The sequence below is a fragment of the Mastomys coucha genome, unplaced genomic scaffold, assembly GCF_008632895.1.
Source record: "Mastomys coucha isolate ucsf_1 unplaced genomic scaffold, UCSF_Mcou_1 pScaffold21, whole genome shotgun sequence".
Taxonomy (NCBI): Eukaryota; Metazoa; Chordata; class Mammalia; order Rodentia; family Muridae; genus Mastomys; species Mastomys coucha.
The window spans coordinates 41761510-41777620 of NW_022196904.1; the positions used below are offsets into that span (position 1 = coordinate 41761510).

The 16111-nt window shown below is 39.2% G+C and overlaps 1 protein-coding gene across 3 annotated transcripts in view; it reads left to right on the top strand.

Moving 5' to 3' along the window:
• Positions 1–16111, top strand: part of Nell1 (neural EGFL like 1) — an 839869-nt gene that overhangs the window by 796533 nt on the left and 27225 nt on the right. For 2 of the 3 annotated variants that reach the window (XM_031386788.1, XM_031386787.1), the window contains exon 16: positions 8617–8757. The exons of the other annotated variant lie outside the window; for it this stretch is intronic. In XM_031386788.1, coding sequence (XP_031242648.1) covers positions 8617–8757 — 141 coding nt within the window. The remainder of the gene's footprint in view (positions 1–8616; positions 8758–16111) is intronic. 3 annotated transcript variants of the gene reach the window in all.

The following is a 16111-nucleotide window of genomic DNA, read 5'->3' on the forward strand; positions in this document are numbered from 1 at the left end:
GTCCTTGCCATGGGCACTCCTATCCATAGCAGATTTTAGTTTAATGGATTAAAAGATGTTGCGACTGAAAACTTACAGAAAATAAGCATTTGAAACATTTCTGAGTCTGCTACCCCCTATTCTGGCTTTGTTTGAGAGTCAAGTAAGACATGGTGTGTTGCTGTTGTTCAATAGCAATTCTGTTCGTGAAGCAACTAAGGTTCAAAGAGGTTGTTTAAGCCTTCCATAGTCATTCAGGTGATGAGTTATGTAAGATAGCAATTGATGAAGAACACAGTTTGTCCATCTTGTCAGAAATTAAGTTTTCCAAGAAGTCTTACATGGAATATCACAGAACACTTCCATTTTATACAAATAATTGAAACCTAGAAACTAGTATGCCTTAATATGAACAGTAGTTCCTTAGGAGCTAAGTAGGCTTGTGAGTTGGAAAATGATGATTATTATCCTCTTTTTTTTCTTTATTCACCATTTTCATTGATTAATTATTTTATTTACATCCCAGATGCTTCCCCCCACCAGATATCTCCTCACAGAGTTCTTCCTCCCCCTCCTCTTTGCCTCTGAGAGGTTGCCCCCACAGATATTCCCCCCAACCCTCTATGTAGCAGACAACTGCCTTGTCTGGCCTCAGTTGGAGAGGATGCACCTAATCCTGTAAGGACATGATTATTACCCTCTTAAGAAGTGCCTGCTCAGCCCTGTGGAATAGATCCAAGGACATGGAAGCTCAGAAAAAGATCAATATCTTGGTCAGAATATGGCAGCCAGGAAATAACTGGACCAGACCTCAGACTCGAGTGTATCTGACCATGCAGCTTTTCAGGTTTGCCCTTTATTTCCTTGACTCTCAGCACAAAACATCTACTCCTGGAGCTGGCTGTATATGTGCTGAGAGTTTTTCTTGCTCTCCTTTAGAGAGTGAGTGTGCATGAGTACTAAGGTGAAAAGTCTATCATTTTAATATAGTAATGACTATATTAAAACAGTTGAGAAAGGCTGGGTATAACAGTGGCATAGTCCTCCTCTGTGTAGTGAATCAATTGTCACACAAGTGTGCTTTGTTTCCTTTGATTTGTTTAGAGGCAGGATCTTTCAATGTAGTCCTGGATGTCCTGTAAATTGCTATGTAGACCCACTAGCCTCAAACACACATCGATTTGCCTGCCTTATTCTCCCAAGTCTGGGAAAAGGCATGCACTGCTGCAAGAACCTTCCTATTCTTCCAAATATCACACCACAGTTTGAAGTCTATAGAAATAATCTTGTTCCATGTAGCAATGCTGGAAGTCAGAGACAAAGGTTCTACCATTTTCAACATGTGGGCCCTAAGGTTTCCCAACAGTGGCCCTGAATGAACAGGTGAACACAGCCTCGAGGATACCATGAGACATGTTTATAGGCTGTATTGGAATACCATTCCTTATATCAGATGGGTAGATTCACTTACAAATAAAGTACTTAAGACAAACCACAGGAACCCAGAAAAGTAGCTGGGGAACATTGTTTTCTTCTGAGGGGGTCTCTGAGCTCTGTGCTCAGTGCCAAGACAAATCACAGGAACCCAGAAAAGTAGCTGGGGAACATTGTTTCTTCTGAGGGGTCTCTGAGCTCTGTGCTCAGTGCCAGTGCTGGCAAAATCACTGGATTTTGGTTTACCATGCTTGCAGCAATTTGATGTTGCAGACTTTACTTTCCTAAATCTGCTTAACATTGCTGAGAGGATGCATGTTTTAGGGTCTATTGAGTATGGATTCAATATTTTATTATTTTATTGTCTCAAGATAAAAAAACAACACATTTAAGATCCAGAAATCACTTTTTATTCCTAACTAGTTTCCTGACTCCAGGTTGATACTTTCATCTTTCTTTCTGTGAATTTGTAATATAATTTCCATTCTATCTTCTGTTTCCTTCATTTCACATTCCTTCCTTACTATCTTTCAAATTCATGGTGTTTGTTGTTATATATGTGTCAGTTAGTAAATATATCTATACAACCCAGCCAGTCTGCATAATGTTGCTTCTGTATATGTCTCTAGGGATGAGCACTTGTTATTGGATAATTAGTTAGTGGGATCTTCCCTGGGGGAGACTCTTCCCTGCTCTAAGCATTCCTTACTTGTCTGTAGTTTTGGGTCTAGGGTTCTTTCTTTTAATTTGGAGAGTCCATTTTTCTGGTCTGCTACATTTTAACAGTGATATTATCCTAGAATTTTAATGATAATATTGAATAAAAACATATGTTGTAAGAATTTTGTGTGATGTAGCAGTATGAAGTTCTACTTTATTATTTTCATCCTACAAATCAGAAAACACTGTCTTGGAAGATTTAAGTAATAAAGTAATAGTTGGTGAGTAGGAATTGTAAATCATGTATCTCTAAAGACAGTAGTCATAGCTATAGCCGTGGTTTTTTGTTTTTGTTTTTGTTTTTAATGTTCTAGTTTTATCTACCAGAATTTATTCCTACATTTTAGAAACCCTGACTTCTCAAGCAGAGATAGTGTTATGCTTAACATCTACTGGGCATCTAATCTTATGTTGAATAACAAACTTCTCTACTGCTTAGTCTCGTGCTGCAAACTCTGAGTAGTCACGATGTACTAGCACAGTGTCTCTCGACCTTCCTGATGCTGTGACCCTTTAATACAGCTCCTCATGTGGTACCTCCAACCATAACATTATTTTTGTTGCTACTTCATAACTGTAATTTTGCTAATGTTATAAATTGCAATATAAATATCTGATATGCACTTCTCAAAGAGGCTGGGACCCACAAGTTCAGAGGTGCTCTTTAGCATGAGCCACAACTATACCATGAGCTTCCCACAATTAGTATTAGTTTTCTGATTTGTAGGATGAAAATAATATAACCTTGTCCTTTTAATAAAAGATTTTAAGGATCAAAACTACAGTCAGTGGTAGAGTGCACAAGGCCCCGAGTTAAGACTCTAGTAGAAGAAAAAGGAACAGGAGAAGGACGATGAGGAGGTAGAAAGGGAGGAGGAGGAGGAGAAAGAGGAGAAGAGAAAGAAGGGAAGAAAGAAGACAGAAAAGCTCTGAGAAACATTATTACTTTTTTCCTATGAATTTTTATAGCTTTATTTTCTTTTATATTTTTTTTCTATTTTTTACACTCCATATTTCATTCCCCGCCCCGATCCACCCTCTGACTGTTCCACATCCCATACCTACTCCCCACCCCCTTGTCTCCACATGGATGTCCCTATCCCTCACCCTACCTGACCTCTAAATTCTATGGGGCCTTCAGTCTCTTGAGGGTTAGGTGCATCATCTCTGAGTGAACACAGACCTAGAAGTCCTCTACTATATGTGTGTTGGGGGGCCTCATATTGGCTGCTTGTTTGATGATCCAGTGTTTGAGAGATCTCGGGGGTCCAGATTAATTGAGACTGCTGGTCTTCCTACAAGATCTCCCTTCTCTTCAGCTTGTCTCAGCCTTCCCTAATTCAACAACAGGGGTCAGCTGCTTCTGTCTATTGGTTGGTTGCAAATATCTGCCTCTGACTCTTTCAGCTGCTTGTTGGGTCTGTCAGAGGACAGTCATAAAGGGTCCCTTTTTGTGAGTGCTCCATAGTCTCAGTAATAGTGTTAGGCTTTGGGACCTCCCCTTGAGCTGGATCCCACTTTAGATCTATTGCTGGACCTTCTTTTCCTCAGTCTCCTTTCCATTTCCATCCCTGTAATTCTTTCTGACAGGAATAATTATGGGTCAGAGATGTGACTGTGGGATGGCAACCTCATCCCTCACTTGATGTCCTGTCTTCTGGCTGGAGGTGGGCTCTATAAGTTCACTCCCCCTACTGTCAGGCATTTCATGTAAGGTCCCTCCCTTTGAGTCCTGAGAGTCTCTTCACCTTCCAGGTCTCTGGTGCATTCTGGAGGGTCTCCCCAACCTCCTATTTCCTGAGGTCACCAATTTCCATTCTATCTGCTGGCCCTCGGGGCTTCAGTCATTTTTGCTCACCCAATACCAGATCAGGTTCCCCTCTCCCTCCTACTCTTCCACCCCTCTGAGAAACATTATTGACTACATAAATTTTCACCCACAAATTTCAATAGAGAGACCTGGAGGAAAAGAATAGTCAGATTAACAGAGTGTGACTTCATAAGAACCAAGTATTTACAAAGGGATTTCAATAGAAAATGCACCCTATTATATATTCCCCCAAATATTTAACGTATCACTTAGGACATAAAAAGATCCTTGAATAATCAGATGCTTTTGATGTCAATAAAAGCCTTAATACAAAAAGAATGTTCATTGAGACTATTTATAGCTCTTTTTGTTTCCTATCTTATTTCTTTTAAATTTGTAAAGATTAGAAATAGACCCAAGGTGTCAATCAGAAACTTAATGGTATCTGTCAGCATTCAATAATACATGATCCTTAAACTAACCCCATTGTACTTAATTTTAAGACTTGCCTCATGTCTGGTAATTTACAAACAGCAGCAATAGTATAGTATTCCCAATCTGTATGATAGCACCTACTCAGTCTTTTAATTCATGGTACTAATGTTATAAGTCTCATTTACTTGCTCGTACATATGTTGATTAAGTACTTTCCAATATTTTATCATTTACTTGCTACGAATGAATGTAAGCCTAAATGAAATTCTCCTTATCCCTATTCCTGGGACATTGGTATTTGAATGACAAATGCAAAGGGAAATGTTTGTTAGAGCATGATGTAGTACTCTGTATATGTCCAGAGACCCTGAGCCACTAGGGAAGGAAGGAACTAGAGGTGATACTGGTTGAGCATTGAAGAAATCCTGGACATAGTTTCTCTTTCTTAGCTGTGAACTTCTAGATTTTAGTAATCATGCTACATTCAATTCTGCATCTGCTACAATACTAAAATAATTTTTACAGATTTTTCTCTTATAATATTCAGAGAATTGAAAAATGCATTGTCTTTGCATAAAACATCCTTTCTGGGCTCATTAAAATGATGATGATGACATTGTGACTGAGCAGACTCAGACAAAACTCCATTTTTCACCAAGGCTCAGCAAAGCACCCTGGACAGTAATGTTAGTTTGTGTAGCTCACATAGATATAAATACCATGAGTTCTTGCCTCAAATATCATACAGCTTCTGCTGGTTTTGTTAACCCCTTTCTCACCTTTTCAGATCTATGCTGGATTAAACTGAGATTTAGAGAAAATCCTGGGTCTTGCTAGTGGAAATAAAGTGTCTGTTTCCTTTAGGATGACTGACATGCTGACAGCCAGCTATCCTTGCTATAATTCATAAGAAGTCCTCCAGCAAGAAAGTTAGATTCCACAGTAAACTCATGGGGACCCCATTCCCACAGCCTTTGTCTTGTTTGTTTGCCAGCAGCAAAGTGCTGACTGGGAGAAACAAGTCTCCACAGACAAAGGCAGTCCTGGCTCAGCCTGGGAGGAACTAGCATTTGTAAATCGTAAAGACCCAGCATGGTTGATACCCCTCAGAGTGTTTTCTATATTTGGACCTGTGGTGGCTGCATTGAGCAATGTTGTTAATTCACAGAAGGGATAACTGGCATTGTAAGCATGGCATACATGCGTACCCCAGACTTGTAGCAAGGGTGCAGATAGAATGGATTTCTGGTTTTAATGCAACTCTTTTTTTTTTCTGAGACTGTAAAGATGCAGCCTTACTACCCTGTACTTGTGCATGATCTGTAGTTATTCTTTGCAGGCTCCCAGCATCTGCTGTGGGGAGTGAACTACAGGACGAGAAGGTTGTCATTGTCTTTCTCATTTCCAGAGGAAGCCAGAGGCTCTCCAGGGTTCTAGGTGGGGAGTTGCAGCATTTTGCTGAGCATCCTCCCTGCTGTGAGAGTCCATGTTTGTCCTGGTTTACATTCTGGCACTCTGATGAAACACTCTAACCAAAAGCCACTAGGGGAGGAACAGGATTCTTGTTGCTTATACTTTCAGGTAATAGTCTACCATTGAGAACTGTCAGGCTTGAATCTGAAGCAAAAACCAATAGAAGAAAGCTCCTTGGCTTACTGTTGGGATTCTGTTAGGTAGCTTTCTTATGCAGCCTAGGACTACATGCCTAGGGATGATTCTGCCTGTACTAATTAATAATCAAGATAGTCCCAATAGGATTTGGGAAGTCTCTTCTCTGGTGAAAGACTCTAGACTGAATCAAGTTGACAATCAATGCCTACTAGGTCACCTGTATCCATAGATAACTTGACTCTTCTAGGGCTTTAAAAACCTGAGACTAACATCATTTCATTTTAGAATCCAACAAAGTGTTTGCACATAGTTTATCCTGACTCTAGAAATTTCCCACTGAATTTAAAGTGGAAGTCAATCACCACCACCACCACCACTACCACCATCATCTTCATCATCCTCCTGATCAAATCGGGGTCTTACTATGTTGCCTTGGCTGTCCTGAAACTCATTGTGAAGACCTGACTGGCCTTAGACATATATTCCCCAGAATTTGCCTACTGAGTGCTGGGATTAAAGGCATGTGTTACCACACAGGGATTTGGGAGGTTATTTTTAAACTCAGATTACTTTTCCTCTAAACTTGAAAGTGAAAGGGAAGGAAATGTAGACAAGGGTTTTCCTGGGCAGGGCAAGAAAAATGATTGTTTTGCTGTTTGAAACACCTTAGCTTTTTATCTCCACTTTCCCTAAACACTAACTTTGGCAAGGCAGCCATTACTCAGAGATCATGGCCACTTTTCTGAGATATTCGTAAATGTCAGAGGTAGAACTTCTTGCTACTCTGATGGAAAGGTTTGTCTTCCACTAAAACACGAGGAATTCGTTTCTGCAAAATCAATTTTCTGGTTACACCTTGTACTTCCCACTGCCTTGTATTTAGAAATTATTGAGTTGGCAGTAGCCTGAGGTGAGCCTTTCCCCTTGAATTCAGACCCTATCCTATCTGACTTCATTTTTTTTTAAAATGGAATTTTAGTCTGTCTCATAGCTTCCACGTATAAAAAATTTGGAAAGTGACAATCAAGATTAAGCATTAAGAACTCATTTCAGGGGATTTATATAAATGCACAAGCAATCTAACTGGAGTGTCTGAAGATGCCACAGAAGTATTAGGTTCGAGCATGTGCAGATGCCTATTGGAGCATCATGTAAAACGAATGCAGCCTGTTCAAACTCACAATCATTTCAGTTTAGAATCCAACAAAGTGTTTGCACATAGTTTATCCTGACTCTAGAAATTTCCCACTGAATTTAAAGTGGAAGTGAATCACCACCACCACCACCACTGGTTCTGGGGAGTCTTAGGAACTCTTAGATTTAGCTCTTTTCTCTCTTTACTCAGCTGTCATGAAGTAACAGTGTCATACTTCAGGCTAAGTCGTTAGCTCAGTGCACAACCCAGGCTACAAAGAAGTAAGGGGACTATGCTAGCAGACTGGCCCTGAGCTGATACCTTCAACAGGCTTCATTGAAAGAAATCCCAAGGTACATTCATTTATTACACTTTATATTCCAGTGTTAATTAAATTTGTGCTCATATATGCCATGGTTCAGATATCGCCAGGAGAAAGAGAGGAAGAGTTTTATTAAGCAGTGGCTAGCTTCCAAGAAATAATTATAAGGAGGAATTGTGTCAAAAGGATCCAGCCCTGGCATGACAACCAGCAACCAGATTCTGCCCAGGTTAGCTCAGGGGCAAGGCTTAAACTTATGTGTATGGTTCAGGTATTTGCTGGTTTTGAAGAATCAGGTCAGAAAGAAAATAAGCAAAGCTCAAGAGACCTTCATTCATCAAAAATACTAGTAAATCAGCATGTTTGCCCCAGAGACACAGGTCCATGAGATGTTGAAAGTTTCCCAAAAGAAAGCATTTATCAGTAAAATACATTTGAGTAATCTGGTATATGTGTGCATGGTAGTGGTGGTGTTGTTGTTGGTGGTGGTGGTAGTGGTAGTGGTGTGTGTCCTTTCTCTGTCAGGGAAGTAAAAAATTTCTAGATATTTTACCCTCTAGACTCTGTAGCAGCAGTATGTTGCTACCCTGAACAACACTCAGTATTTAAAGATAATCCTCTGTTGGTTAAACTAACTAATTCTCAAGTTCCCTCATTTTATAATTTGGTGTGTGTGTGTGTGTGTGTAAAATTATACATGTGCATATACATAAATTTCAGGGACTTCTAAAAGATCAGATCATTCATAATATGGGATTCCATGAACTCACCTGTTCTTAAATATTTTCAATGAACACACAATAATTTCTAGAATTACTGATTTAGAAGCACTGAGTCAGAGATCAGCTGTTTATCCAAGAGCCTGTGTTGTCAGTTCAGATTTTAGTTATTCAGATGGTCACCCAGAATGTGCAAGTATAAATGGCTCAAGGACTATGGGTGTTTACTCATAATTTATGAGAAAAGGTACTGGTGAGTGAAGCTTTCAACAAACTTTGGATTCTGGAGTGTTACATTTAGATTTTTCTGTGACTTTTATTTTAGATGATACATCAGCTGTAATTGATATGTTGACATATGTTGATATGAGCATGTTTGAGGTATTTATTGAAAGGCTAGTGTAAAAAGACACTAATGTCCCCGGTGGGCTTGTGTTTTTCTCTGAGGCAGATATTGATGAATGTGCAGAGGGATTCGTTGAGTGCCACAACCACTCCCGCTGTGTTAACCTGCCAGGGTGGTACCACTGTGAGTGCAGAAGCGGTTTCCATGACGATGGGACCTATTCACTGTCCGGGGAGTCCTGCATTGGTAAGCAGCTCTCAGAAACACCTGCACCTGGGGTTGAATTGCTTTGCAACTCCATGTGACCACTCACTGGCTAAATTAATCTGTTTTCAAATGTTCTTCTCCTACAAGTTAGATACTAGGCCAAAAGTTTTAGAGGGTGGCATGGTGAGAATTTTATATCAGAGTAGAGTATTCAGAGGAAAAAAAAGATGGCTCCATGTGCTAAGGGTGTTTAGTTTTTTCTCTGTAAAAGCATGGCAAAGGGATGAAGTTTTGGCAATTGGAGACACTGCTAACAAGTGAGAATAGCTCTAGATTTAGAATTAGGAAGTGTAGCCTCAATTCAAACTCTTAGACATGTCTACTGTCTGATCCCTCATCTGGCTATGCATAAAAGGAATAATAATACTTTTCAGGATGAGACTGAACATCTGTTTGAAATTGTGAACTTTGAACTGACACATGCATATAATGTTTTTTATGTTAACCTTTTATTTGCTGCTATTCTTTGTGAGCAACTTTCTAACTTTCTCATGGCTCCCAAGCTCTTAGGTGGTAGTGTCCCTGGCTGCTTTCTTGCTTCATCTCCTCTGTGTGCTAGCCTGTTTGCTTCTTACAGACTTTGAGCATGACAGTGAGTTTCGTGGTATGTGTCCTTCCTGTCCTCTCTGGCACTTGGCATAGCTGTCTCCTTAAATCTTCTGTAGGCAGACACAGTTTGACTATTATTAAATACTCTGTATTAGATCTTACCCAAGTACTTTGTCATATTATACATTTGTATCTTACATACTCTTTAGCACATGTACAAACATATTTCTAATAGTCTCTTGTTTAAAAAATATACATGTTCTTAGAAGACTGAGACCTTGTTTCTCTTTCAATCCTGTACTTGCTTCCTCTAGAAAAAAAAATGCTGTATTCAGTACAGATGTGTCTAGTGATTGAAAGAACAGACATTCAAAATATGAGGTCATGTGTATTTTCCATTTGACTTGACATAGCAAAGTCTATGGATTGTTCCGCAAGGCAAAAGATGTTAGATTCTGTAAAACCACCTGAGACATTTCTGAAAAGAAATTCAATGAGCGCCCCCATGCACCCACACTGCCTCACACCTTCTGGGGATATATCTGAGAACAAGTAGAGGTGTCTGTCTATTCTTAAGGGATTTTTGAACTGAAAACTTGGAATCATAACAATAGAGCTTAGCGGCAGTGAAAACTATCATACCTAGATGAGTCCTAAACAGCATAATCCACCAATGCTTACATTTAAAAGAGTAGGCTATTTCTAAAACAACATTTAAAATGAAAAGGTGGCTTAGCAAAATTGACTTGGCTATGCTTTTCCTCCCAGACAGTGGTAGAAGTATAAACATTAGAATCTAAAAATGTGGCCATTAAAGGCTTTTAGAACAGCCTCATCATTCTAAACCGTTTTGTCAGATGGTGATAATAACACCTGTTATATTCACTTCATCAGAAACTCTACAGTGTTGACACAATAAAGAATAGCACTCGCACAAGATGTATTTTTATCTATAAAAATATTCAAGATTTGCCTCTTTTTCCTAAAGTAGATCATGTGATCCAAGAAATGAGAGGTACCAGGCAAAACAGAGGCAGAGTCCTCACACACAAGAGACTCATTGATAGTAATTATCCTGTGTTTTGTTATTTGTACAATGCTGCCAAGAGACTGGACACATAAATACCTTGTGCTGAATATTATCAGAGGGTTCCAGTGGCCGATATGGTACTCTGTCTTGATGAATTATTAGGAGTCTGTGATTCTCAGTGCCAATGTTGAAGTTGTAAGCAGCTGTGTTTGTGTTTGTGTGTGTGTATGTGTGTGTGTGTGTGTGTACATTTATGTGCATTTTTGCATGAAGTGTAAGTAAGGAGATGTGGGTATATGCATGTGTATGTGCAAGTGTGGAGATGTACATGTGTATGTTCATGGTAGAAGTGTGGATGCATGCATGTGGATGTGCAGGTGTGTGCATGTGTCTATGCAGGTATGCAGAGGAAAGACATTAATGTTTGCCTTTCTTCTGTGATCAGTTTTATCTTACTATTAAGACAGGATTTTTCACTAAACCCAGAGCAATGCAACTCTCTAGTTGGCCAATGAGCTTCAAGGGTCCTTCTATCTCTGCCTCGATCTGGCATTGGGTTATGGACATGTATCACTATGATGAATTTTACATGTATGCTAGTGATATAAACTCAGTTTCTCATGTTTGTAGGGTAGACATTGTATTGCTGAAACACTTCCTGAGTCTCCAAACTGCTTTTCTATGCATGCACAGTGGTCTATGTTATCAAGAAATTAGGTGAAACACTGCATACTTAGTGATGACAGACAGAAAGGGTAAATAGTTCTTTAGATATTTTAAAAGATCAACTTCCCTTCTCCCTCCATGTTATTCTGTCAACTTGTTCTCAGTCCTGCATATGGACCTTTATTTTCCTTTGACACTTTTCATATTTTGTACATATACTGAAGCCTGTGCAAGCTCTTATACCATTATTCCTCAGACATTAACCTTTGCTTACATATTTCTCTCTTATTTTCTTGAACACCAGTTTCTACTGTCCAATGTCCCAATCAAATCTTACTCCCCAAACCTAAAATTTCTAAATTCAGTTTATAGGAGATCTCATGTGCATTTAAATGTTCTTGTGATCTAACAGTATAATCAGGAGAACCACTGTCAGTTGGTCTTCTGTGGGACCTGGACTACTGTGATCTTAAAAACATCTCCAAGTGTCTAGATAGAAGAGCTCAGTTATCACATAAAGCCGCCAACACAGATTTCCTCCATTAATGAGAATACTTTTTAAAAAGCTGTTCCATCTGTGTAGACCCACAACTATTTACTTATAACAATTTTCTATGTAAGTCTTGTGTTATTAATTAGTTTTTCATCTCTACACTATTTTTCGTATGTTCTGTATATCTGTAATAAGTTAAATCATTTTAGAAAGCCTTATAGTAAATGATAAAAATAATTTCAAAATCCAAGAAAATCATTTTGTTGAGGTACACTGGAGGAAGATACAGATACTCTCCCAGTACTGGGCAGCTGCCATCCTCCTGTTACAACCTTCTTCACAGCACACAGCAGAGTGAAGCAGGCATCCCACTGTGCTCTGCTCTCTGGGAGCACAGTACAGCAACATGGGCAGCTGCCACTATGTAATGAAGAGCAAAGTGTTATTTATTATTAGAAGTCATTAAAATAGTGTTTTTACACAATGAAGTGTTAGTTGTGTATTGTTAACTTTTATCACTATACAAAGTAACAATAAATAACAAAACAACCTGGCAAGGTTCTGATGGAATTTCTTATTAAATATCCTTGTTACCACCTTTGTCAGTTGTTCCAGAGGTGCTGTAACATTTCCATGCATGTTAGATATAACACATATATTCAGGTGGACCAAGAGACCAAGTGGGTAAAGGTAGATTTGTGATGGATCAACATTTCCAGGACCCAGATACAGAGGTTGAGAACATGTTTCCTATTTCTTTGTGGCTATATGTGCATCCTCAAAAGATCTCTGAGCAGAGTTGGCTGCATCTGGTGAGTTAAATAAGAATGAACTCTACACAGGCCAGGCTGGAAACTTGATATTGTCTTACAAGTCCAGGCTCATGTGTATAAGCATATTAAGCATGACAAGTAGACAGGATGTGTTGTGGAGACTTCTGAAGACAAATGCTTGCCTTCGTTTCAGTGATAAGCAATTTATACATAACAGTGCTTCAGAGTCTGTTATACCCAAGGCTCAGCAGTCATCTGGACAAAGGGGCTAACTGTAATCCTGAATGTTGTTGAACTTTGGAACTAAAACCAGGTTTTTGGTGGAATTCTAATAGGATATCAAAATACTTATCAGGCCTATCCTGTTAGATACTGTGTTATTCACCTTTATGTTGCTGCAACATACATACAAAAAGGATATTTTTAGAGGTTTTGATCCATTGTTGGGCCAACTCCATTGACTTTAGTTCCACAGCAAGGCAGAGTGTCATGGTGTGGATCATGTGATGGAGAAAACGGCTCATCTCATGGTGTCCAGGAAGCAAATAAAAAGGAGAGGGGTAAAAAATGGCAGAAGCAATGTATATCCGTCAGTTGTCTACGTCCCACATCCAGTTCTCCTGTACTGAACTACTGGGGTCAGAATCCAGAAATAAAATAACCCATTCACGAGATTAGATCACTGAGGATCCAGTCACTTTTTAAAGGTCTTAACCAGAAACATTCTTGCATTGTGGTCCAAGCCTTCAACACATGAGCTTTGGGAGTCACTTAAGACTCAAACTGTGCCACCATCCCTGATACTGTTTAGTACAGATATGGTGCTGGTTTCCATGTTGAAACATCTTCCTAATAGTCTCAGTAATTAGCAATGATGATAAAGCATTACAAAGGATATGGGTAGCCTGGAGGTCAGTTCTTACCAAATGGCAACTACATCAATAAAAATAGAGGAGCAATTGGGATGTTGGTGAGCATATACATAAATACATACAGACACACAAATGCATGCATGCATATGCATACACACATGATTAAATAATATCTATAAGGCAGTATTAAATTGGTGAAATAGATGATGCAGAGGATTCATACCTTAGGAATATTAATACTTGGAAGTTTAAAAATGAACAAACAAGCAAGAAAGCAAACAAACAAAAATCACATATGAAGCAAATAGTGGCTTTCCTATACAAACCATAGTTCACTGTAAAATGATATGGCTGGCATTATAAAATATGGAGGAAATTAGGAGAGAAAGAAATCAGTGTAGACCAAAGAACAGTAATACCAGATAGCATGTGAACACTTAGACTCACGGGATAAAATATAAAAATCTATTAATAATATCCAAAATCTATATACTATTTAATGTTGTAAGATATTTTATTTCCTGATTCATTTATGCTCAGAATAATTCTGTTAGAAAGTGCTTTGCATAATGACCATTTAATGAACAACTAAATGGAGTCTTTCCTATGCATTATGAATGTCCTGAATTTATTTGGCCTTAAATTTTGCTTATTTCCTAGGCAGTTTTTAATTTATTTTATTTTTGAGAATTTCATACATGAGTTCTGTCTTTACATCATATCTACTCTTTTGCATTTCCATCCAGCTTCACATGATACCACCTACCACCTACCACCTCTTAATTAATACCTTGATTATTGGTTTTTCATACACAGACAGATAGACTGACAGACAAAAACTACTGAGTCCATAAATGTTGCTCATATTTTGAAGTCTTTAGACGTAAACACTTGGAAATGGATAACCTATCAGGGGATTCATTTATGGAGAAGACTGGGGCTGAGGAGTTGTGAGTGCTTCATTTGCATGAAGAGGAATTCCAGGTGCTTGCTGGGCATGTCCTTATACAGAGAGAGGGACCTGTAGCCTGGCCACCAGCCCTACTTAATCACCTCAAGGGCTGCAGAAGTGGGGATCATAAGGCATATGTGTGAGAGGACATGCAGAGTAACTGAGCACATTGAAGACTTAATTTCCATATTGCAAATGTACTGTATAGATTATGGTAGCGATTCTGGACCTGGGACCCTCCAGGCAGCACTGCTCACCTTCACTTGAGGTTCTTAGGAATGTAAATTTAAACCCCTCTACCCCTCCCAACCCTCTGTGATTAGGGTTTTGATGAGACCTGCTTGGCTAACAATGATGCCCACTCGTGTCTGCAAACCACTGTGATGAGTTTTCATTGAAAAACTCCAGAGGATCCTGGAACACTAAATAAGTGTGCATGTACATCTGTGTTTACATCTTATAGAGAACATTAGCCAAGATTTTCCCTGGGATCTCAGAAAGATGCTGTCTTTTGACAGTGTTACTACCACTGTGAAAATGACAGGTCCCAGCATCAACATTTCAGCTGCCATTCGGATTCAATTCCTAGGTATTTTCTGACTGGAGATCCTGTAACCTTTCTCCATGGAGATTCTTCTGCCTTCTGTTCTCAGTTCCTAAATAATCCTTGGTGTCAAATCCTATGCAGTTGTCAGCTCCTTGCCTCTTGAGACTCAGTATGAACAATCACCTCATTATTGAAGCTTCTGTAAATACATTGGAGGCCAGGATCACGTCTAAGTAGCAATTCAGACACCAGCATCTACAACTTCCTTAGGATGAATCTTGAATTGTTTGTTTTAGTCTGAAGTTACTCCTGCTGCTGGGAAAACTTTACCTGTGGTTTTATGAGCATTGAATCTTAAAATGCACTACTCAGATCAAATAGAGCAGAACTGCCAAAAGAAAAAAAAAAGTCACCATTTACTATTGGGTCCTTCTTGAAGTCTGAGTGGCAGGAAAAGAGGGTAGGCAGAGAGTGGAGGAGGTCACAGTGTGGGCTAGCCAGGTGTATAATATTTTGAAGAGTGTGGTATTGGAGCAAGTGGAGGTATCATGGTTTTTCTTTTGAAGAATGAGAACGAAGGTGAGGTAAAGTGTATGCCAAAGGAAACTGTGTTTCCTGGAAAAACACAACAGCAGCCTGAGTGGAGACATCATAAAGGGAGTTAATTGTGTTTGGGGGAGGGTAACACCATAAACCTAATGAAGCACCTGATATATGTGTGTGAGGGTGGAAAGTGAGAGAAGAGGTTGTGAAGCTGTAGACAGTATTGTGATGGGGGAGTTCAGAGTGTTGAAACCTTCCTTGTAATATGTTTCTTCCAATGTTTAAATTTTATGGTGTGTGAAAACGTGATTTTTTTTTTGTAGAAGTAACTATTTTTTAATGTAGCATGTAGCTATATAAGCTCAAAAGCACTTTTCATGGGATTGCATCCCTATGGGATTGTTAATTTTGATTGGTAATTGGCTTGATTAAGATATTTCCTGGGGTATATGAGCAGGAGTGGTACAACTGGGTCTTGAGGTAAAACTATTTCCAGTTTTCTGAGAGACCACCAAATTGATTTACAAAGTGATGTATAAGTTTGCACTACCACCAGCAATGAAGTGTTTTCCTTTTTCCATATCCTTGCCAGCATGTGCTATCTCTTGAAATTTTTATCTAAACCATTCTGATGGGTGGTAAGATGGAACCTGAGAGATGTATTGATTTACATTTCCCTGGTGACTAAGGACTTTAAACATTTTTCTTTTTTTTAATTGGATATTTTATTTATTTACATTTCAAATGTTATCCCCTTTCCTAGTTTTCCCTCCTCAAACCCTCTATCCCATCTCCCCTCCCCATGCTTCTATGACAGTGCTCTCCCATGTACCCACCACTCCCACCTCACCGCTCTGGCATTCCCCTACACAGGGGCATCAAGCCTTCACAGGACCAAGGCCTCTCCT